This window comes from Tyto alba, unplaced genomic scaffold (assembly GCF_018691265.1).
Source record: "Tyto alba isolate M040663 unplaced genomic scaffold, T.alba_DEE_v4.0 Super-Scaffold_6, whole genome shotgun sequence".
Classification (NCBI taxonomy): Eukaryota; Metazoa; Chordata; class Aves; order Strigiformes; family Tytonidae; genus Tyto; species Tyto alba.
Window position 1 is genome coordinate 2,546,064 of NW_024881327.1, and position 24,101 is coordinate 2,570,164.

Genomic DNA, 24,101 nt, shown 5'->3' on the forward strand with positions numbered 1-24,101 from the left:
AGCAAATGTGTTTCACAGAAATCCAGTGTTTGATTGGAACGTTATTCCATGTGGTGTTCGTCTATCAATAACTCTACCATCTAATACATAACAAGTATTTATCTATTCTGTGATTTTTTTTTTTTTTTTCCCATCTGCAAAGAGCAATGTAAAAACAAGCTAACCTTAAAACTAGAGGTGAAACAGCAACTGAAGCTTTTTGTGTATGTTGAGTAAGTTTGTAAAGTTTAGACTCAATATTTTCTGATTTATGCATTTGGCTTTAAAACTAATTTTAAGTAGAGATTCTAATTTTACATTACTCTCTTTAGGATTACTATGTTCACTAAAAATATAACCATGCAAATAAAGAACTTTAATTAAATTTTGAGTTGTTGCCATTATTTTCAACACAGAAGATCAGTTGTTATATTTGTCTGGTGATTTTGATTCAGTGGAGTCTTCACAGTCTATATGGAAATAAGTGAGAGAAAGGAAGATGAAGTAATCATAGAATGCTTCTTTTTTAAATGTTCCATGGAATGGGATACCAATGCTTTTTATGATTTTAACTTGGTCTTTTTTTGCTTGTTTGTTTACTGTAGGCCCAAGCAAATGCTCGAGCTGCAGTTCTGAAAGAACAGTTAGAGCGAAAGAGAAAGGAAGCATATGAAAGAGAGAAAAGAGCCTGGGAAGAACATGTAAGAAAATAAATCTTACATGCAGTCAATGTATGTAGTACCATATTGTTGTATAACTGAAATCCTATACTGTGAGTTTTCAAGCTTAGATAATTAATTTGTCTTTTGAAACTGAGGAGAGCATCTGTGACTCAGAATTCCCTTATTAGAAGCCTAATCTTAGGTATACTTGAATGAAGAATTCGGTTTAAGAATTTAAGAGCATCAAACGTAAGAATCATTAGGATCACCTTAAGTATTTTATTAATGATCTGTAACTTGTACTAATTTGTAATTAATCTTCTTCTGCTTCTGTGTGCTGTGGAGCAACAAGTCCAACTAGTAATATATCACTACAAAAGGCGGGATGTTGTGAAGCTCGTAAACTGGAAATAGTTCACATGTACAGTTGGCAGTTGTCTTTTGTATGAAAACGTGTGACATTATTGTCCTTTTCTAAGGTTTACATGACCTATTTGATAATACTGTGTTTAATGTGCGAAGTCTTGAAGTTAATTTGCTGATTTCAATTTTATTTTAATTTTATTCAATAAAATTTATTTATTGAATTTATACAGCTGATAGCAAAAGGGGTAAAGAATCCTACTGTGCCTTTTCATGTGGGAGCTACAGAACATGGTCCTGTGCATGGACTACAAGAGCTTGGAGCAGCTCTTCCTAAGCCACAACTTCCAGTGAAGCCTGGTACACCAGTCATTTCCATGACTTCTGCTTTGAAGGAAGTGGGTGTGGTAGGTACTTTTGCTAAGAGGGTAAAACTAATGAGGGAAAAAAAAAATACTGATTTGAAAAAATCATTTTTAGAAGAATGTGTAGATTGGGTAAAAAAAAAATCATTAAGGATACTTGTTGCTTCTAATTAGGGAAACTAAAAAAAAAAAAAATGTAGCAAGAAACCAAAACTTGGAAGCTGTTGAAATGTATCTGTACACTGAAACTCAAATTCAGTCAGTTTTGAACAAAATGGCTTATGACAAATCCTCAGCTACAATTTCAGTTTTGGTCAAGGCAGTCACGATTAGTGGAAGACATCAACTAACCAGCATTTTCATCAGTCTCCTGAAGAGGGGAGTTAAGGAGTTTGTAACCTGGTAGAAGTGAGAAAATACATTTTGAATGATAGAACTATTTTATTCATTCTTGTTTTCAGTGAGTTTGAATCTGCTGAACATAAACAGAATATAAAGTTTGAGAGAACTGAATCTGATAGTGGTGTCTCTTCTTGTTGTCTAAAACAGTATTAGAGACTTCCTAATTTCCATTTCCTGTGATCTTGGGTCCTGATACTGTAAATACATACGTGTTTACCTTGACCATTGCCATTTGATTTAAGTAACAGTTGTGAAACTGAGCATACGAGTGAATCATTGTACAATTTGAGTTTTTAACACAATCTGTGCTAATTGGAATGCTAACTTTTGTGGTTTTACCTAAATTATATCTAGATTTCAGTGTAGCGTGAGATTATGTACTGTATAAAACTCTGAAGGCTGCAACTCTTGGAATATAGTGAAACTTAGTGCTAAATAATGTATATAAAACGTAATACGCTGAAAAATATCAGTTGATAGCTGGAAAAATAAGAAGATCATGTTTTGACAAATACTTAAATCATCAGCACGTTTTTTCCACGTGGATAGCTTGTCTTACACTAATACAAGATGGTGACTATGGCCGACTGCCAATTAACACACAGAGCAACGGGAGCTGGTGAAGCCAAGCTTTGTACACAAAGCTTATGAGTTATACATTTTTGCCTTCAATTTTTAGTTTGATTATTTTACATATCACTAAAGCTGTCTCTCTTACCTTCTGCTCTTCTTTACAGGTGCTCCTTGATTCCATCCTCACCACTTTTTTGTTCTATTACAGGATTACTCATTTCTAGCATTGGAATTTGGTGACATTTTGCTGTAAAGGTTGCATCTACCTTTATCTCTACATCTTTTGTTCTCTGAACTTGTCTGCTTAAACTGAGTCAGATTCATTTGCTCACCGGTTTCAGACAGTGAACAGTTCAAAGATGGAAGCTGCCTTTAAAATTCTGTCTTTGAAAAGCCTCATAAACACAGGAGTATCATACATTCTGTTTCAGTCTATCTACAGTTGTCAATTAAAAGGTTTTAGAGGTGTTTTTTCACAATTGCATCTATTAATATTTTGAAGATTTTTTTTTTTTTCTGACATATTTTTCTACATTGTATTTCATGCTTCTTGGACTTGAAGGATGAAAATGTAACTGCTATCCAGGAAGCTGAGGAGGAAATAAAAAAGCCAGATTTTGCAGTGCAAGTATGTAATATGGCATTCAGTTTCAGTTTGTTTTCTTTTCCTTTTAAGAAAAGTACTACTTTAAGTGATATATGTTGGCCCTTATTTCAGAATAAACGAGAAATACTGAGAAGATTAAATCAAAATCTGAAAGCTCAGGAAGATGAGATAGGAAAAAAGGAGTGTAAAAATACCTCTGAATCAGCCAGGTCTGAAGATGGTAAGGAGCAACAAGAAGGTGACCATCCACTTCTAGGAGATCGCAAAAAATGGGAATCTGGGGCATCTGAGTTGGTAGTTCCTCTAGCTCAGTTATCAATGGAAGATTCTCTCTCTGGAACAGACCGTAAGTACTTCTTTTGTCACCGTGACAACAGTAAATCAGTTTACCATGTGTAGTGTCTGATTCTATAGAGCAAGTGCTCTTTATTAGTATTGTCTTGTTACCAGTTGTGTGTCACCTGCTTCTAAAAAAGAAGTGGTTATGTATTCCCTGGGATAAGGAGTAAGGCACAGGCTGAGTAATTAAATGGCCTGCAGGAGATTCAACTAAGAACTTCCCAGTTTCAACTAATAGTTACCCAATTAAATGCACGGTTACTTTCTTTGTAAATATCTTTTTAGAAGGCACTAATTTAATGAAAAGAATAAAAAGCACTTAAGATACATGAAAGTTTCTTATTTAACTTCAAGATCCTTTTATGTTATCAGTAGGATGATAAAGACAGGGTTTTCTCAATTTCTATCTGTTAGTCTTATTGCACTCTTTTTCTTTTTTTAAATCAAACCTATTTTTCATCTGCTTTCTCTGGTCTTGTGGGTGGAAGACCTTTTTCCTGGTTTCAGTGTGTCTTATTAAGGATCTGTTTCATGCTGCAGAGGTAAATAATTGAGAATGTGACAGATTTGCTTCATAGCATAGTAGGTTTACACAGCTAGGAAGTTAAAAGATCAGAAAACTTCTTTTGCTCTATTCTTTGTTGCTTTATATCCTCAGTTTTCCTTGAAGAGAGAAATAGCAGAAACAAATGTCAAAGGATAGCAGGACAGGAGACTTTCTAGTTTCACATTTCCGGTAAAGTTAAGACGGTCTCATGCCAGTTTTAAACATGTCTCATACTGTTTTCTTCTAGAGTGCCTGAATTGCTGCAAAAATCTCCTGCTGCTCTTAAGTTGCAGATGTTAACTGGCACTGAATAACTCCTGTTACTAAATGAAATTGGCAAAAGACAAACTGCAGACTTCTGAGCACAGCCTTTAGGCTGTCTGACTTGGGATGAGGTGACACAAGTTCTTGCTTTGTGGCTTTTAGTTTTGTGGAGGTTGGTTGGTTGTTTATTACATAGAAAGTGGATACAAGTTTCTAATTTCAAAAAGTTTCTGTATTTGTGTTTCTGTCCAACAGGTCAAACTCTGGGGGAAGTAATTAGGTTAGATATTGGTGAACCCCACAGGAAAGTCTGGGGCAAAAGCCCTACAGATTCTGTCCTGAAGATCCTAGGAGAAGCAGAGTTGCAGCTGCAAACTGACTTACTTGAGGAACTAGACGTAGTAAATGGTAAGCACAGCTGGTAGTTATCTACACTGGAAGTGTAGGAAGTGCCAGATTGCCAGTTTGTTCACTGAGAACAATTTTGAAGTCATAGAAGCTTATTCTATCCTCATTCTTGCTTTCCACTTTGGGGTGTTGCCTCAGTTCTAAATGTCAGCACGAGCTGATACTGAAAGACACCAGAGTATTTCAGACTTGGTAAGAAATTAAGAAGGATGTGCTGGACGGGAAGGATCTTCACTGCTTTGAGAAGTCTTGGACTTTGCTTATTAATAGTAACAAGTATGGTTTTTTTAAATTATGTCATCAACTGAATATTCTGTTCAGTAGGTCCTATAATAACCTTGTTAGCATGTGACTTACTGTGTCAGTGGATTTTTTTTTTTTTTCTGGTCAACTCCTGCTTTTTGTCCTTTCCAATGACAAAAGGACTTATGTTTATTCCAAGCATAAACTTGTACTAATGATAATGTAGCAGGTAAAATTCAAATTTTAGTATTTCTAGCTTTTTTCTTCATAGCACTTATAGTAAAAGTATACAAGCTTTTCTACTCGGTTTATCCTTTAAAGAAACAAAAATTCTCAACTTGCCTTGTAGCCACATTGTAGTTTATTATCAAACTGTGCCAAAAGAGTTTAAATAATAGAATAATTTTGTGTTAGGTACTGCAGAACTTCTGGAAGGAGATCATCGGTCCTCATTAGAGGAGAAGGAAGAGAAAGCTCCTCCTGCCGTCGGAGCTCAGTCTTCAGTACCAGCTGGTGTCACAGAGTCTGACATGGCTGTACCAGAAGAATTTCAAAGAGCTGGACCTGCCCAGGTGCAGAGGAGACCTATTATGCTGGATGGTAAGTCGTTTCATTAGTAATTCTAATTACAGTCTGTTTTCCAATTCAGTGAGGGAAGTAATGATCCTGTACACTTCTGTATCTTCCCATAAGTAATGTGCAGTTCCTTATTAGCACCTTTTAGGTGGGACCAAGTGCTTTCAATGCCTCTGTTGTAATTTGATTCACTAATGTACTTTGTAAATTTCCAGAAAGCTTTCATGCGCTTATCGAAAACTTTCTAGAATACAAGCGGAATTCTGAAGTGCTTCGAATTTTTTGTTGTTGTTGGGGATTTTTTGTTTGTTTCTCATCAGTTGTGCTGGAATCTTTTCTGTCTGGGGGAACATTACTGAGGTTTTTAGAAGGCTTAGTTTGCTGCAGCTTCTGATACCTTTCTTGTATCAGAAACAAACTTTTAGCTCTGGGGTTACAAAACTTCAGTTGTTTCTGCAAAATGCAGAAAATTAGTAATGCTGAAGGATTTAAGTGTAATCTTAAAATGCATAGCCTCTCCTGTCTTTTTGGCTGGGATTAATTTTTAATGAGGTACATGACTTTATTAACTTTAGAGCCTGATGATTTGGAAGCAGAGATGTTGGAAGAAACAGAAGATAAAAAGCACCAGAGTAAGGAGCCTAAGGAATTTCCCATCACTGTTAATGAAGTGTGGGTAAAAGAGAAAGAGGACAAGTAAGTACTCGGCTTCTGATCCCTCCCTCTCCAGTTCAAACAACTAGCTTTAGCTGAGTAGGATTTAGATACATCAGTTAAAATGTTGAGCTTAGCTAAAGCTTCACTGCTTGTCTGACGTGTTAATTTTACTGCACTTGGTGACTTCTTCAGTAGACTAATGACTGTCTTTACCTGGTGTTTCCCCTGGATGTGGTATTTTATAATAGGGCACAATGTGACAGGAGAAATGAGGCAGCTGCTGAGAAATTAGTGCTTGACAAGGTGCAACCACAGCAGGAAGCTCCAGAAGGTCAGTCGAAGTCTCTTGTTTATTGTAGCTGGCAGTATGGAGTACTTGAGCCATCCCTCTCACTTCTTCACTAACCCCAAAAGAGCAGGTTTTCTGATCTTAATTTTATTTTTAAGTTCATACTTCTAAAAAGGAAGTTTCTGATGGATTAGGAAGACAAATTGGGGGTGTTATTTTTGCCACTTTGGAAGAAACCATGCACAGATGAGCCAGGCAGTGGCCCATGCTGATACTTACAAGTGAATGTCAAATCTCTGAATGTTACGTTTTAAAATTACTATTTAGCATGTTATGAAATCTGATTATTTACTCGATAAAAGTGTAAATAAAGTATTGCTTTTTTTTACAGACATCTCAGATTAATACTGAGCTGCAGCTTGGATAAAAACATGTTTTAAGCAGCTGCTAATGATCATCTTGTATCTTTATTGCATAGAATTGCTTGCTCTTGGAGGCCTTTGAAGTAACTTCAGAAGGTCTGCATGTTTTACAGCAGAATAGAAAAGACATCGGCAATACCGTCAAGTATCATTGGTGATACTATTGCATCTTATTTATGGGTGCCTTAAGCAAGCTGGTTTTTTTTAATCCGGTGTTTGGGCGAATTATGTTGAGGTAGCTTCAAAGAAATCTAGTATAAGGCAGGAAGCAAGAGATGAAAATGGATGACACCGTAATTTCAGGCATGGACTGGATAATGAGAAGCTGGAAGGCATGAGAACAGAGCAGGCTATACCTGAGGGCTGTATATTCTCAAAAAAGTTCAAATGGGAGAATTTTACATTATAATGTATTTGCTAAAGTAATCCAAAGAGATGTTAATACTTTGACAGTGCTATCTATTTTCCCTTTTAATCGTACAATAGAAATGAGTTAGGTTTATTCACTTAAGTTACCTTTTGCTTATGACCTTGGGGTTTTTAATCTATTTAGATTTGTAACAGGCTTTCTTTTACCATATCAGAAACTTGTTCCGGTGACTCTCTGCAACCTGAACCCTTATTCCAGAGGATAATACAGCCCACAGCTGGACCGACGGCTTCACCAGTTCTGTCAGCTCAGTCTTCACAGGAAGAGCCTTTTGTACCTCGTTCACGTTCCATATCACCAGCAAAAAAAAAAAGGCAAAAGTTCATTGTTGATTGGACTTTCTACAGGTCTTTTTGATGCAAACGACCCAAAGGCAAGTTTAAAAGAAACTAAAAAGCAATATTTGTTTTTCTATAGTAATATTCTTGTTTTCTTATTGAGGCTGAATGAGGCCAGAACAGATGGCATAACTGTTTTGGCAGGTGTCTGTATGTGTCTAGCCGTTTCTGCCCCGCGGTACGACGGCACTGCGGTCACTGTATCAGCAGGACCCGCGCAGCAGCGAGAGTCTCGGGTCTCACCGTTCAGCATTCTACGTCCAGGTGTTTGTGGAGGAATGCCACTGCTTCTCTGAAACATAACTGAGGGAGTTCATGAGGAAATTCCTAACTTCCTCTGTCTGCTTTCTCCCTTTTGTGCAATTTTTCGGACTTATCACTGCCTTGCCATCACGAACATAAACACTGAACAGATCAGCAAAGGTATCTTGTCATTTCTGGCAACCAAGTGATTGGGTTTTTTCCTGTAGGATTTAACCACCTAGCACAGGTCTGGCTGTGAAGCAGGAAGACTGAAGAAGATTGAATGGAACTAACTGCTTTCTCCAGGGTGTTTCCTGAGCAGTTACATAGGGTTGAGCGGCAGCTCAATGAGCATAGGATGGTGGAACGCAGTTTTGATTTGAATTGAAAATATTTCAATAATAGGTATGGAATTAGTAGATGAAATAGACTTCTTAAATTACACGCAGTACTTGCCTGGGTTCTAAAGTGGAAAGTGCATAAAAGAGCAACTGCTTTTTGGAGATACGATGGTGGCAAGGGTTCTCTGGAAACTTGCACTCCTGTGTTGCTGCATTCAGTCAATATGGAGTAAAGGATTTCCTAGGTGATGGGAATGCCAGGTAAAGAGGAATGTTTCTTCTTTTGACTCCCAGACTTTTTTTGTGAGTGCGTGAAAGAAGTTGCACTGTTGATGGTTAATTGACTATTGAATCACACCTATTGGTTGATGCATTGCTAGGAGGCGTATCAGGGATAGTGCTGTTTGCATCTGGGAAAATAAGGCTTCTTGACAAGCTTGTATCTGTTTTCACAGATCCATATATTCACATCAATGGATTTATGACTAATTTTGTTTCCTCAAGAGTTAGTCTGTCATTAACTTCTGTAGGTTATGAAGTTGTTTGGCAGTTGGACCATGATTACAGAAAAGCTGATTTGTGAGTAGGGGGAAGATGAACATTCTTTGTACCCTTATCAGATTTAGAAAGGGATGGAAATGATGCTTTATAATGAAGTTCAGTGTATCAGTATGAACTGCTTCGGTCTGTCACTCGTTACTGCGTATTTGGCACGTGTTTTGGCCATGAGTGTTTGTCACAGAATTGTTAACGCGGTACCAGATGAGCTCTACATGATAACAGCTTGGAGAGAAGCAGCAGATGTGGTGTTGTTACTGCTGCAGCAGACTTAACAAAAGAGAGGAAAATTCCCTTTCCACGTTTGGTTGCAACAAGAGGACATTCAGGACTGCTTTGCAGTATGGGCAAATGTAACTTTCTGGAATTTGCCAAGTATACCTCTGCTGCAGCTCTTACCCAGAAACGGAGGAAACCTTCAGCAGGGAGCAGGGCAGACAGAGTTAGTGTCCTGTCTGTAGGCAGGTCTGGGTGCCAACAGAAGTGGGCTAACAGGAAAAGCATTTTTCAGAGTAACTCAAAACTTTCAAATGATGAGCTAGTCCGTCTTCTAACTGTTCTGTTACTTTGGTAGGAGTGTTCAAAAAGGGTGGTTACTGCTTTGATGGCAATAATATTCTGGTCATGTGCTGACAGATTTGATATTTGAGCATGTATGTGAATAGACTGTGCTCATATAAATTGCAGCTGAAGAATTCTTTTTTTTTTTTTTTTTTCAATTAAAATTTATGGGGGTTCATTAGGAGCAAACACTGAACATGCATGTATTCAAGACTATGCTGAAGGAAAGTGAGGCTCATTGGTAAACCTTAGTGCAGATCAGGTCTTGTTTTACTACCACTATGGTGAATATTTAGTAATTTTTGGGGGTGGCTCTTAAAAAAGAGATCTGGTAGATGACTGAGCAAACCATTACTTTGTTTCCCTGTTGCTTTATTTACATTGCAACAAATCACTGTTGTAATTTGAACTTCTTTGTAATATTTCTTAAACCTATTTCTAATACTATGGAACTGCCTTTGGGATATACCATAATGACCAACCTAGAGAAACAATATGTCATTTAAAAACCCATTCTTTTGTCAGCTACTTAAATTGTTCTAAGCTGTGACTGACATATTGTAAGCAATTACACATATATGTTATTATCTATATTATTAAATTATTATCACATTTATTATTATCACATTTATTATTATTATTATTATTTATTATTATTATTATTATTATCTACTGCAGTGTTCATTTTCTTTAGATATAGCCATCAAGGTAATGAAAAAATCTGCCCAAAACAAGGATCTGTACGTCAGTTAATGTTCTTAAAGCTTTTCATTCACTGTAACCCATAAAGGCAGAAGGAATGCTTTCCTTTAGGCAGAGAGGCAAAATTCAAGATATTAAACTTTCCAACAAATAGAGTATCTGTGCTAGACACATTGTTGTTTTGAAATTGATCTTCAAATGAAAAAGGCCCCAAAAAATCTCATTTTAAAGTACTTTGTAACCTCAGACTGTCTTCAGTATTGTTACCAAACAGACTTTTTATTACCTTTGCAGATGCTGCGAACGTGTTCGCTCCCGGATCTTTGCAAACTGTACAGAACTTTAGTTGATGTTCCCAGTGTAGCGGATGTGCAGCATCAACATAATCTTGAAATAGATGATACGGAAGATGAGCAAGCCAAAGAAGGACACTCTGATTCTGAGGATATGTGAGTGTATCAAGTTTATCAAGTATTTTAACGGGCATCTTAGGTCAAGAATATTTTTGGTTAGACACCAACAATTATACACGGTATGTCAGCATGGGGTTTTTACCCAAATTTAAAAAATCCTGTATTGGATCATCATTTGCTTTGAGTCTTATTGCAGAGAAATGAGAAGCTAATGTACTGCTTACAAGAGCTGTCTGGATGTCCTTTCCAAATCCCATCCAAGATGCTGTTCTGTCTGGCTTCCGCACCTTGCATTCTGCTGAAGCAGATCAAAGTTGATGGCTACCATTCTTTTAGAAATAAAGATTTCTTGATTCTTTCCTTCCTTCATATGTTCTGGGAATTTTGCTCATCTGTCTTCTCTACTGCTGTATCAGAATGTCCTTCAAGTACCACAGATTCTTTCAGGGGCTTCAAAATCTGACGATGGCTCTTGACTGTTCCCTGCACCTCGGGTGGTCTGGTGTATCTATTCGGATGAGACCTAGATCTCTTTTTGCTCCAGATGCATTTTTATCTGGATTGGGAAGGTTATACTTGCCAGGGTCCCATAACAGTTCATGAATACAAAGATTTTGAAAATATCTTAATAATACAGTTGAATTGAGGACCTATCATGATCTCTTTACAAAACAGTCTGGTGTGTGTTTAGTTAACCTTTGTTCCCTGTGTCTTGCGTGATGTAGTGGTATCAGTGCTGTAATCATGTTGGCCTGATGACACAAATACTTGTGTCCTTTAGCTTGTGGAGGGTTTTTTGTTGGTTGTTTTTTTTTTTTTTTGCCTCCAGCTACACTGCCTTAACAAATGAAACGAACTCTTCCTACAGGGTTTGTCTTGCAAAGTTTTAATTAACTTGATATCACTTTCTTTCAGTATGTTTGGGGAGGCAGACACAGATTTGCAGGAACTCCGGGCCTCAATGGAACAGTTGCTTAGGGAGCAGCCTAGTGAGGAATTCAGTGAAGAGGAAGAGTCTACTTTAAAGGCTAACGTCATGGAATGCCTAACAAACGGTACAGAGCTGGATGAAGGAGATGAAAATAACCCCAGCAGTGAAAGTGCGCTTAATGAAGAATGGCAGTCAGGTATAATTTCTATTATATCTCTTTTATAAGTTATTTATTGATGTTAACAATTCAAACACAGAATAACGTTTTTGTATTGTGTATTTATAATGGAATAAATCTCTAATTAATAGTTTTTATACAGACGTTTTAGAAAAATCAGATAATATTCAGACTTTCTGAAAGTTAAGGTCATCATCTAAGCAGCATTCAGTGTTGCAAATTAAATGCTGGCTATTGGTGTAGGCAGTGATAAGTCACTTCTCTAGTTGTCTAAAACTTGTCTTCAAAGATCGGAGTCTGTGTGCACATTTTGAATAATTCATGACTGCAGTGAAGGGTGAAAAAGAAATAGCAGTTGATGTGACTGGAGTATCTGGAATCCAGCTTACATTACAATTAAGTAATTTAACAGGCAGTCAAAAAGAACATGAAATTACTAACCTTGTCCTTAGCCCAAAATAGCTACTAATGCAGTCAAACTAAAGACAGAAAGATTTCTTACTACTGTTAGCATTTTGCATTAGCTATACACAACGGTGTCCTGAAGCCTCAGTTCTGTTTCTTAAATTCTGGTTGAAATAGAAGTATTTTACTCCTCCGGAGAAGTAAAGTGCATTTAGAAATATAGGTGTAAAAGGATGTAGAAGATCAATAACTAATCTCAAACATAGCTTTTGTATAATTTTGGCTTATCGAAGACAATTTGAAACTGAAAATCTATGAATATCCCTGTAAGATATTATCTATATAATACATCCCAGTAAGTATTTTTAAGGTAAAGCAAACTTAGGTAATATCTTTCATTTTTTGACGATGCTGATGTTACCCACTAGTAACTCAGAATACCGTCTGTTTCTGTGCTTCTGCTGTTGCAAGCATTATGGCACTTGGGGCCGATGTCCCACCTTCTAGATTCATGATACTTAGTAAGAATTGCAGGTTTCGTTGGTGGGGGTGGGCAGAAGGCTTTCAAAACTTAGGGGAACAGACAGAACTTGAAACCAAATCTGCTCAAAATCCAGAAGTTAAATACAGGATTACAAGTCATCTAATGTGTTGGTTTTTTTTTTTTTTAACCCATATGTAACTCTTCTTTTTATTTCAGTGATAATCTCTTACTGCTGTGACTTTTGATACTTGAATCAGGGCTATGATTTGGCCAGGATTATACCTGTCATATACAGGAACTGAAAGTAGTGGAGTTTTAATAATAACTCACAAAGTGTGCGAGCTGCCAGGCAATAATATGTTGTTTTTCTTTAAGACTTTAGATTTCAGAACTTACATTATCAAAAGTTGTGTATTTTTTCCCTGGGTAGATAAGTCCTTTCATAATTCAGATACTTATTTAAGGAAGTATTTTCCATGGGCAAAAGCAGTTTGCATTTTTATAATAGGATTTTACAACTGGATTCTATCTTGTATTTTAAAATACATCCTTTTTTTGTTAAACTTGCCTAACTTTTGACTGTTAAACCTATTTGTAAGGTTTCTGTAGCCAGTAGGCAAAATCATCTTGATGATTTCTCTCACATACCTTGCTGCACCAACTGGCACACTGAATTTGCTACACAAAGGAGGATGCGCTCACAGAAGAACGAGGAACTCTGTCGCTGAATTAGTACTGTGTTGGATCAGCCTCGCCCCATGGAACAGGGTGCACCCCAGTGCAGAAATTAAATAACTGATTCTTAATGAACATGTCCTCATTTTCTGCTAGAAGACAGCTGCTCTACTAAAGAGCTCTTTTCCCTAGTGTGGGACAGCCACCGAACCCTTTTATCAGTTCCACCTCAAAAATGTGTGGAGTGGTTACGTGGAGCTTGACCTGTTAACATTGCTTTGCTAAACAAAAGTCTGCTGTAAGGTCATCCTTTGTTTTCCTTCAGTGTGAATACCCTTATGGCTAACTGTCAGAGTAGGGATTTAGAGGAGATAGCTAGAAACTTCCCATTTGGATTCAGAATTTATTTCTTGTCAAGAAAGGGACTGTTCCAGCTGCCTTGGAGATGGCTGAGATCATCTGCCAACATCGTCCAGCGCTCCTGAGTTTGCTTGCTTTCATTCCGTTCAGAGATCTGTGTGGGTATCAAGCTGGGGGACGTAGTAACAACATGAATGTAGGAGAGCTGAGGGGTTTTTACTGTTGTTTTCTTGCTTTGTAGATAATAGTGATGGAGAGATTGCCAGTGAATGTGAAGAATGTGATAGTATCTTCAGCCATTTGGAAGAGTTGAGATATAACCTGGAACAGGAAATAGGCTTTGATAAATTCATTGAAGTTTATGAGAAAATAAAGGTTTGTGGAAAATATTTTAAGAAATAAGTACCTAGGGCTGTTTACTTTACTAATGGCATTGTGTGACTAGAGTTAATGCTTCTCTCTTCAGTCTTTATTCTGTTTCTACACACTGATACTAACAGAGAAAATGCCATGCCAGTGGATTAAACTTTGGGTTTAACCGTGATTTGCATTTAATAAATTTGAACTATTCAATTTTATACCCGTTTTTATTTTGGCCATTTTAATTTTTGTTCCTTCTCCTAGGCCATACACGAAGATGAAGATGAAAATATTGATATTTGTTCAACCATAGTTCAGACTGTTCTTGGAAATGAACACAAACACCTGTATGCCAAAATACTTCACCTAGTAATGGCAGACGGAGCCTACCAAGAAGGTGATCTCACTGTACCTGGCAGTTACATCTTGCCCCCTGTGTTATTTCTTGGCCATGTGCAGTAGGTTCTAATACACTTCTAAAACATACCTGTGCATGGTTACATTGATGAGCTAAATAGATAAAAATAATTTTTCTCACAAAGGGTGTTTTTAGTCCTGCAACAAAACGTGGCGAGCTTTGATTAAGCTTGCTGACCACTCTCATTTAACAGTGTGTACCTGGACTGCCAGCTGTACCAGCCGTTGTCTTACGAAAGGTGCAGAATAATTCTTCAATTTTTGTAGTTACGGAGTTTGGGAAGATGGAAGTCTAGAGTAAAACTTCCCGAATTAAAAACAATTTTATCTTAAGAATTAATGAATTCTTAGCTAAAAAGAATATTGTTCTTCCCAAAACTCTACTTTTAAAGGGTTGCAGTATCACTGCTTTTCTAAAAACAAACTTTCATGTGGCTCTTTGTCCTACATTTGTAATTTTTCAGAAGAACTTGATGTGGAGGTACCATCCATCTTAGATTTCAGGTGGCTTAGTAATACACGAAGAAAATTCATCTTCCTTGGGAGCCCTGCCTAGCTTAGCACAGATTACTAGGCAGACGGACAGTTCCAAGATCTTTTAGGGTCACACTATGAAATACCACACAGACCATGGTCAATAAGAAATGGTTTGGTTGGTGTCTGTCTTTTTTTTTCTCTCTCATGTAAGAAAATTAGCTGCAGTTATTTAATTCTAGACTTCCAGTGATTAAAGTCTTTACTGGAGAGAGAGAGAGAGGGGAAAAAAACAAAACCAAAAAAACCCCCCAAACCTAAATTCTAAATTTTTATGGAAGTCAGAAGCATTATATATTGGCTTTAGAAACATGTACGGTGATGACTATTTAATGTATTTCAGTTTTGAGAAAAATATTCTAATGCATGTTAACCAATGTCTACTTTCTGCATCTTTCTAATTCTTGTCCAGATGCATTGTAATAGCAGTGAATAAAGGGTCAAATAAGATTATGGCTTTCTCCATGGTTTTTCTATGTAAATGCCTGGGGGAGGAAGTCGTAAAAACTAGATTAAAAAAAAAAAGTAGTAGTTTTCTTAAATTCTAATACAAATTAGCATTCTCCCAATTTGTCTTCGCTACTGATACAGAACCACTCAGTAAGAATAACTAGTGCCATGCTGTTTCCATGCTGTCTTATAGAAATATGACAGAAAAGTGTCTGAAAAATACTTTTTTCAACTAGAGTTTATTAATTCAGTGACATAATTGGAAAGATACGTTGTAGTAGTCCATTTTTTCATCTGTCGAAAGGACTGGCAAGTACAGAACGAGAAGAAAGCAGTAACTACAGTGTTACCAGTTCCTCTTGCTTACCACTTTGCCTAAGGGTATTTTTAAAACTAGTACTAAAAGGCTTAAATGATAACGTGCTGAAATGTTGGCAAATTGTAAGCTGCTGTCTGAGTGAATCCTTTTAAAATGAGTTGACCTTCATCTTGCAAAATGCCGATGAACAAGGCCGTTTTCAATAGCTTCAGCTCTAGTTCTGTATTTTAAACATCTGTGTTAGCATGCAGAAATGTAAAGGAAAAGTAGTTCTTTGCACTTCAGACATTTTAAAGTACATGTGGTACTTTAGTACCAAAGCACATAAAGGATGACGTTTAAAGTAGTTCTTTAAATGTAGACATTTAAAGAAAATCTCCTGTGCTGATAAAGGTGCATAGAGGACAAGTGCCAGAGGCATGTTCATGGGCTGCTGTCTCAAAAGTTTCATACTCTTCAAATAGAAAAGTTAGTGAAAAATCTACATTGCTCTTTAGCAAGAGGACTGTTCTACGTGAAGCAGGCCACTTGAGAATTTAAGGTAGTTCCATCTCTAGTCCAAGAAAGATGACGTGGTGTTCAACATCTGCACACACAGTGCTTTCAAGGCAGGTTTGACAGCAGTCACCAATGAGGTGACTGGCTCAGTGAATTCCTGCGTTGTGGTTTCTAGTTTGTTTTGTAACCCCAGCTTGATTTTTGTGCGTGTGCTCGTCGCTCCTTTTCACCCTGTCTCTCCTGCTTTTTACAGATAATGATGAATAAAGCTGACTCAGGAGATTCCTTAATGCCATGCTACACATCAGTGTTTGAAGTCTGCACAGCTGAGTAACAAACTGTAGTGGAGAATGCAACACGGGGCAGGAGAAGCAAGACTTCAAAAATGAATGTTGATTGTATGAAAGAGGGAAACCATGCCTTTTAAAACTGAAATACCTATACACTTCTCTTGTGTGTACTTGCATATGTGTTCGTTAAATATTAGATGCCCGAAATTAAAAAAAAAAAAAAGAGACAACAACAAAACAAAAAACCCCAAAGCCTGTAATTTCTCCAATTCCAAAAGAAATATAGACAGGAGTACCTGTAGATGTTCTGATACAAAACTGACACCTATTAATGTAAAACAATTCTGCCATATCAACAGTTGGCTGGTATGGTTAAGCAACTGGAAGCATTGCCGTGTTGTGGAAGTCCCCACATCTAGCTGTTCACTTGTGTACTTGAAACAGCCTCCCTGTGTACTTACGTCAAGAAATTTCTTCACTTTTACTGACCCCCGTGGTTGTATTTTAATAGCATCTTAATCTAGTCGTCCAGTTTCGGTATTTCACTTTTTTTCTTAATAAAGAAATTATTGTATTTTGAAGCTGAAGGCTTCTCCCACTTTTTAACCAGTGTCATCTGAAATATCTTACTGGTGTTTCTAAATCAAGGCACACTGGTAATTCAGTCATTGAAATGTCTTGGGGTTTTTGAGATTGTAAAATTAATGGGGAGTGGGAATACTTTTTTCCCCGATATTTTTCTTCCTCTTCCCTTTCCCAACATCCCAAGTAATTAGCTCTTTTGAATTTCAGAATCTGGTTAGTGATAATACAGTATGCTGCTGAATTGAAAGAAGTGCTGTCTTCCCAGTTTGTTTTTAAATTCTGACTGTTACACTCGCTGCTCCAGCAGCCTTGGGGGAGAATTAAATACTGCAGGCATGAGAGCTATGTAACACTTGTCATCTTTGGGCTTATGTTTTGTAGCTTGATTTCCACCACCCTGAAAGAAAAAGCAAGTTTCTTCTGATGCACATTTCCTTGTTCCTCCTGTAAAAGCAGTACCATACAGAGCAGAATTTAGGTATGCTATTGTTTTCCAGTCATCATCTCTGGAACAGCTGTACTGGCTCACCCATATAGTAAGTCTCTTGTTACAAATGTAATGAACTGTCAAACTTCCAACTGCCCTATTGGAGAAAAACAGATTTACTGTTTGGTTTTGGTTTTGGTTTTTTTTTTTTTTTTTCAGCTACAGCTAGTCCCAGCCTAAACCTGTCAAAAGTTTATTTTCCACAAAGTAAAATCAAGTGTGTGTATATATATATATATATTATTTACAGCTGTCAAAATATGTACATGATTTTTGTATAGTTGTTTTACGGTGGTGTTTAATTAAAGTTTTGCCCACAGAAAAGTGTTAGTTTTTTTAAACACATCCAATTCTTAAAGGTAGACCAAACTTACTCTAGTTAAGCTGTATCCTGGCAACCTGTGATCAGAATAAAATTAATAATCATAAATGCCTTTAATATATTTTTTTAATATGTCCTTCTTCACTTGATTAAACACATCTTGCTTCATCTAAAGAGGAAGTATTATCATTGTTGGAAATAGTGCCAGTTCTGTCCTATGCTGCTTGTCTTCTTCCCCTTCTTTTTGTTTTTGGAGTGGGTGGGTGGGTGGTTTGTTGTTTGGGTTGTTTTTTTAACTTCCCACAGGAAACTTTGGGGCTTTTCATGAGGCCTCTTTTCCATTCCCCTTTTCACTGATGAATAATCTCTTCAGAGGGATGGTCCTCATGAGCTACGTTGCCCATGACATTTAGCAAATACACTCTAAAGACTTTAACAAAGAATGAGTCCGCATTATTTCATTCTTTCAGGTTTGCTTTTCAAACCATGCCTTGCCCACCTTTTGGGGGAAGGGAGGGCCCAAAGCCTTTAGATTTAAAAGAATACAGGTTAGCCACGTGGAAAGGAGAAAATGTACCAGCTGGTATATTGTGTGCTCCGTGGTTTTGATACAGTCTTACTGCAGTTGAATTGGGGAGGGGTTAGTTCTTTTTAAATTGAAATCATGGCATTATTGACGTTCTTCTTAGCCAGTGTGCTGGCTTGCTTCTGGTGAGAAAATGGACATAATCTGCAGATTTCAAGCTTTACAGACATAGAGCTTATTATCAATGAATGAATTGACAAAGATGTATAGATTGTGCACAGCTTTTCAAGAACCACCTTCAAACCTACTGCCCAACACTGGATAGCCTTGATACCTTTCAAGAGCTAATACATAACTGACACAGTAAATATGTGTGCTAAAGAAATACTTCTATCTGAAATTTTAGATATTCTTTAAATTGATGCTGAAATTTTAAACTGATGCTATTTATTTTTTAAAATCTATATTTTTAATCTATATATGTTACATTGATGCTTTCTATTTCTATTTAAATCTCTGTTTAAATTGATGCTGAAATTTTAAATCTCTGTTTAAATGGATGCTATAACAACATGAAGGACATGTGAGCAGCACAATTTAGTGGTCTGTATGAATTAGCTGAGCGTTTGGCTTGTATTCATGTTACATCCACTATAAAGAATTTTCTGTTGTAATTCTAGTAGCAAATTAAGATATATAGAATGGTGGGTTTGGCACGAAACACACTCTGTAAACTATTTCATTTTATGTCCCCGTCCTCAGTCTTTCTTCTTGACCCCTTAATCCAACAGTAGTTCAGAGGAGGAATCTTGAAAAAAGAAGGAGGAAAAAAAAAACAAAAAAAAAACAAACAAACAGAAAACCACACCTAAAAACTGCCCCCCCCTAAAAAACCAAACCCGAGGTGCCCGCAGCCTCCCGGCTCCCCCTCCGTGACAACCTCCACGGGCTCCTCGGGGGTTTTGTGAGCGGCACCGGGCAGGAGCCAGACCCGGGGCGGGGGCAGAGCGGGACCCCCCCCCGCTTCCCTCTCGGGGGATGCGGTGCCGTGAGCCCACCCCGAGCCCGGCTGCCTCCAGCCGGTTCCCGAGAGCAGAGCCTAAAGGGGCTTTTGCTCTTCTGTTTGCCGAGCGCCGTTATTTGGAGTTACAAGGGGAAGGTACTTCGGGAAAACGCATCGGCTGCCTGGGCAGCGCGAACCGAAGCGGCTCGCGGACGCCTGTGTGGTCCGGTCAGCAAACAGCTGGTTGAACCAGCGTCCCAGCGTACACGTGGCCGTGCCCTTGAGGCATCTGCCGCATTTATCGATGCCGTGTGTCAGCTTTCAGCGCCTCCGTCTCCCTCGCGCTCTGTGCGGAAACGCGCATTTATTCAAAACACGCAGTCGCTTTCGTTCCGAAGCTTTACAGCCTTGCCTAACTACTGTTGAAAACGTACACGATACTGTCGTGAGGCTGTTCTTTTTTTTTTTTTTTTTTTTCCCACGATTGTTTGGAGGGGAAACGACACCCTTTCAGGACTCTGACAGCCTTAGAGGCCGGCGCCGACCCGTGAGCCGCCCGGGCCAGCCCTGAGCAGCGACAGCCCAGAGCCCGCCTGGGGCTGCCGGGCCGCCGCGCCACCGCCAGGTGGCAGCAGAACGCCGGGGGGCGTGGCCCGGGGGCGTGGCCCGGGGGCGGGGGCGTGGCCCGGGGGCGGAGGGCGTGGCCCGGGGGCGGGGGGCGTGGCCCGGGGGCGGGGCTGGCAGCGGGTGCCAGCCCCTGCGGGAGGTGGCCCCTGGCGTGGGGACGTGGGGGGGCTACCCGGCCCACTCCACGTGGCGTGCCAAACGGCGAGTCGGGGTCGGCGTGGCAACGGCGGAGCTCCGCGGGCTTCTCAGCGTTCCCCTGTGCCTGGCCACGTTCTGAACACCCGACACGTAAACGCAAATCTCCGGACGCTTACTAAGCGTTGTTATTCACCAACAATTTACGAATCAAAAACGTAGAGAGACACATAGAACCTACTCAAGCCTTTAGCTAGAGCTCAGTTTCCCAGCTCCTATCAGCCGTGCAGCCCTTGCACCCCCTTTTCCTGGGGACAGGGCCGTGGCACAGTATGCCCAGGTTCCCCAAACGACTATACGTAAATTGAACTAAAATATGACACTTTCAGCCCGGTTATGACGCTGTGTAGGGGTGGACTCCCCATCAGTCCTCTCCCTGGGTAGGGCAGAAGTGTGCCCCTGGCTAAGTCACTGGTTTGGCTTTTGCCTCTCCACTAAACGCGCCTCACCAAGGCTCAAATGAACCTCGCCTTTACTTAACTTCATTGACTGTGAGAAACCAAAGAGAAATAGCAACACTTGATTTTTTTAATCCTTTTAAACATTTATCTTCCCAATTAACTGTGTGCTTTCTCAAACCTTATTTTAACACTTGTTCATTCATGAGCCATGTAGACTAAAATTTAGCATAAAATAGAAACCAGCAGTCACCGTTCCTAGACCATTTTGCTATTTTTATCACGGTAGTTGAGATGGAGCAATCTGCAGATCTTAAGTACTAGTTTTAAAATCCATAAAGCGCTTCTTCCTTTAAATTAAATTTGTGTGTTAATGCAATATGCACTTCAGATGCATTTCCCAGTTGATGTGCTTTCCAGCTGAGCTGATGAGTTCATCAATTCAGATGGTATAACTTTGAACGGTTGGCTTGTGCAAGAGTCTTAAAAACATATCTTCAGCAACTAAAAACTTAACTGAGCTGCTTCTGTAAAGATAGATTTGTAGTTACTTGTGAGACATATATAGGAGTTCGGCTGCTCCTGCTAATTTGTTTGTCGTGAGCACCTCTGATCTGGTGCACTCTCCCAGGTTTCATTTCCGAGACATTTTTAAACCAACACGGGATTTAGCTAATTCCGTTAGCTCTCCTTTTAACAATACAGTTTAAAAGCTCACAGAGCCAAAGACCCGGAGAGCTTTTTCACTGCCCAACAAGAGCCCGTACCAGGCGGGGTGCACGGTGGGAAAACCCCCGCGGGGCAGCATTTGCTTCGTTCCAGGATGGCTGTGACGGTTCCTCCGCAAGTCATCCCTGAGGTTGACTGTATCAAGTGTGAGGCCGGGGCGCCGCACGAGTCCCCTCTGCTTGGCTGGTGGCTGCTCCCTCGGGGACTGTAGTCAGCCAGGAGAGAATACGGCTCGGTTTTAAATAGCGCTGTGGCTCAAGCTCAAGCAGGCGTGCTCTGAGGAAAATGGGATGGGAATCAGGTCCTTGACATACCCCTAACTGTTGCTGTGTCCTGCAGCAGACAGTCCTGGCAGTAATCCCTTCTCCAGGGGAAGGGATGAGGTATGCATTTTTGCCGTATCTTCAAGATAGGATCAAATTGCCCCGGATTCAAATTTTAGGCAAGAACTCTGCAGTTCTGGCTCTCTTAATACAACTTTTGATCTCAAGCAATACTTCAGGGATGCAATTTTTTCCTTCTGTCGCCTTCCCCATCAGCAGCCGAGAGGTCTCACTGCTGTTTGTTCTACTGCTGCTAGAACTATTTAAAATGGTATCAGAGTAGTTTTGCACAAGTAAGGTACACAGCCTTTTTCTGAACAAATTATTCATTTGATGGGGATACAGAGAAGACAGAACACCTGAGATGCCATTAATGACGAGCTAGAGCTGTGTCTCCTGTGGAGCTATCCCAACACGACCACTGCTCAAAGGGTCAGTCAGTCTCCTTTTTACAAACTGCTGTAGCTGTTGGACTTCCTCTAAACTGTTCCCTCCTCTGTATTAAGCTGTAACAGCTCTTGATAAAGATGTTTCTAGGGCAGTAATAAAATGCATCTAATTTGCCACGATTGTGGTGCGCCTAGCTGATCCTTTCCCACCGACACTGGCTTTGATAACTCACACAGCAGTTTGGAGTAGTTTAGTCTTGTTCTTCAAACTTTGTAAGAGGAAATCAAAAGGTGAAGATTGTGGCAGTTGAGCTTCTCAGTAAATTTGGACTTAACACTGGACATACTTTTATGCCTTTTTGATTCTAAGAAATATTAGCGTGTTTTATTTTCCTGCGCTTAATAGTTTTAACACCTTATTTAGTAGATCTGTATTTTACTGTTAGTAAACATATACGGAGAATTATTTCCACAGCAGTAAAACATCTCTAATGTGATTTTTAGCTATTAATAATATAGCATTTGTTTTCAGCTGTTGAAAAGCCTGATTGCACTGAACTGTATATCCTGTCCCACTGGGGACTTTAGTACATCAGTTAAAGATCACGGTGTCCTGAATGACTTAACCCCCTGTATTCACTTACTTCGCTGCAGTGTCTCCTTTCCTCGGATCACCGCTTGCTTTCTCTACACTGGGCAATCTTGTTTGTCTGGGAGGAGACTCCAGCAAATTCTGACTCTGACAGGCAGCGGAGTTAAGCATTGCCAGCTGGGAAAGGGAGCACAGTTCAGTCCTGGCCTGTGACCTTTGCCAACCACGCAGCGATACTACAGTAACTAGTCTGCTCAGATCAGTAGCAATTCATTTTCCACCGTACATACCAGTATCTAGCCATACATACAATAGCAAAGCATGGGTGAGCACGGTCGTAAGGCCTCCCTCCTCCCTGCAAAACTTAAAGCTTGAGTCAAATCCCACTGTGATCTGTTAAGACGCTCCTGTTCTCAGCAGTCTGTTGTATTCTACGTGCACATCTGCAGAACTACGATCTCATCGGCATCATGGGGTGGTGGGGTGGCTCCTGTGACTGGGAGGCTGGAACGGAAGGGTACGGGCTCTTTAGGAAGGGCAGGCAGGGGAGATGAGGAGTGGGGGTCACCCTCTACGTCAGTGACCAGCTGGAGCGCATGGAGCCCTGCCTGGGGATGGGTGAGGGACCAACGGAGAGCTTGTGGGTCAGGATTAGGGGGAGGGCAGGAACAGGAGATGGTACAGTGAAGGTCTGCTACAGGCCACCTGACCAGGAAGACCAAGAGGATGAAGCCCTCTGTAGATAAATAGGAGCAGCCTCACGTTCACAAGCCCTGCTCCTCATGGGGGACTTCAACCACCTTGCTATCTGTTGGAGGGACGACAGTGCAATGCGTAAGCAGTCCGGGAGGTTCCTGGAGTGCACTGTCAATGACTTCCTTCTCCAAACGACGGAGCAGTCAGTGAGGAGAGGTGCTGTGCTGGACCTCGCTCTCACCAACAAGGAGGGGCTGGTGGGGAGCGTGAAGCTCAAGGGCAGCCCTGGCTGCAGCGACCATGAAATGGGGGAGTTCAAGATCCTTAGGGCAGCGAGGAGGGCGCACAGCAAGCTCGCTACCCCGGACTGCAGGAGAGCAGCCTTTGGCCTCCTCAGGGATCTGCTTGGCAGAGTAGCATGGGATAAAGTCCTGGAGAGAAGAGGGGCCCAAGAAAGCTGGTTGGTATTCAAGGACCACCTCCTCCAAGCTCAGGAGCGATGCATCCCAACAAAGAGGAAGTCAGACAAGAATGCCAGGAGGGCTGCATGGATGAACAAGCTGCTTCTGGACACAAAAACAAGGAGCTCCAAACACAAAAGGAAGCCTACAGAGGGTGGAAGCAAGGGCACGTAGCCTGGGAGGAATCCAGAGAAACCATCTGAGCAGTCAGGGATCAGGTTAGGAAGGCCAAAGCCCTGATAGAATTAAATCTGGCCAGGGGAGTCAAGGGCAACAAAAAAAGCTTCCATAGGTACAGCGGTGATAAAAGGAAGACAAGGGAAATGTGGGCCCTCTCCAGAAGGAAAAGGGAGACTTGGTCACCAAGGCCATGGAGAGGGCTGAGGCACTCAATGACTTTTTTGCCTTAGTCTTTACCTGCAAGGGCTCCAGCCACACCGCCCAAGATGCAGAAGGCAAAGGCAGGGACTGGGAGAATGAAGAACTGCCTGCTGCAGGAGAAGAGCAGGTTCGGGAGCATCTAAGGAACCTGAGGGTGCACAAGTCCATGAGACCTGCTGAGATGCATCTGAGGGTCCTGAAGGA

The 24,101-nt window shown here is 40.1% G+C and overlaps 1 protein-coding gene and 1 long non-coding RNA gene across 2 annotated transcripts in view; one reads left to right on the top strand and one right to left on the bottom strand.

Annotated features, from left to right (window-relative positions):
• The window catches only part of NEK1 (NIMA related kinase 1), a 48,191-nt gene extending 30,497 nt beyond the window's left edge, over positions 1-17,694 (top strand). The window contains 15 exon segments of the mRNA XM_042807835.1: positions 585-680; positions 1,238-1,411; positions 2,907-2,972; positions 3,063-3,297; positions 4,357-4,509; positions 5,167-5,352; positions 5,904-6,024; positions 6,234-6,316; positions 7,281-7,429; positions 7,431-7,499; positions 10,164-10,318; positions 11,198-11,409; positions 13,557-13,690; positions 13,940-14,072; positions 16,147-17,694. Coding sequence (XP_042663769.1) covers positions 585-680; positions 1,238-1,411; positions 2,907-2,972; positions 3,063-3,297; positions 4,357-4,509; positions 5,167-5,352; positions 5,904-6,024; positions 6,234-6,316; positions 7,281-7,429; positions 7,431-7,499; positions 10,164-10,318; positions 11,198-11,409; positions 13,557-13,690; positions 13,940-14,072; positions 16,147-16,160 — 1,980 coding nt within the window. The 3' untranslated portion in view covers positions 16,161-17,694.
• A 2,744-nt stretch (positions 17,695-20,438) lies between these two features.
• Positions 20,439-22,548, bottom strand: LOC116959417. Its single transcript, XR_004405827.2, has 2 exons — positions 22,412-22,548; positions 20,439-21,331 (listed from the first exon to the last, which is right to left on the bottom strand). It is a non-coding gene; the product is annotated as an uncharacterized LOC116959417 (long non-coding RNA).
• Positions 22,549-24,101: the final 1,553 nt, after the last annotated feature.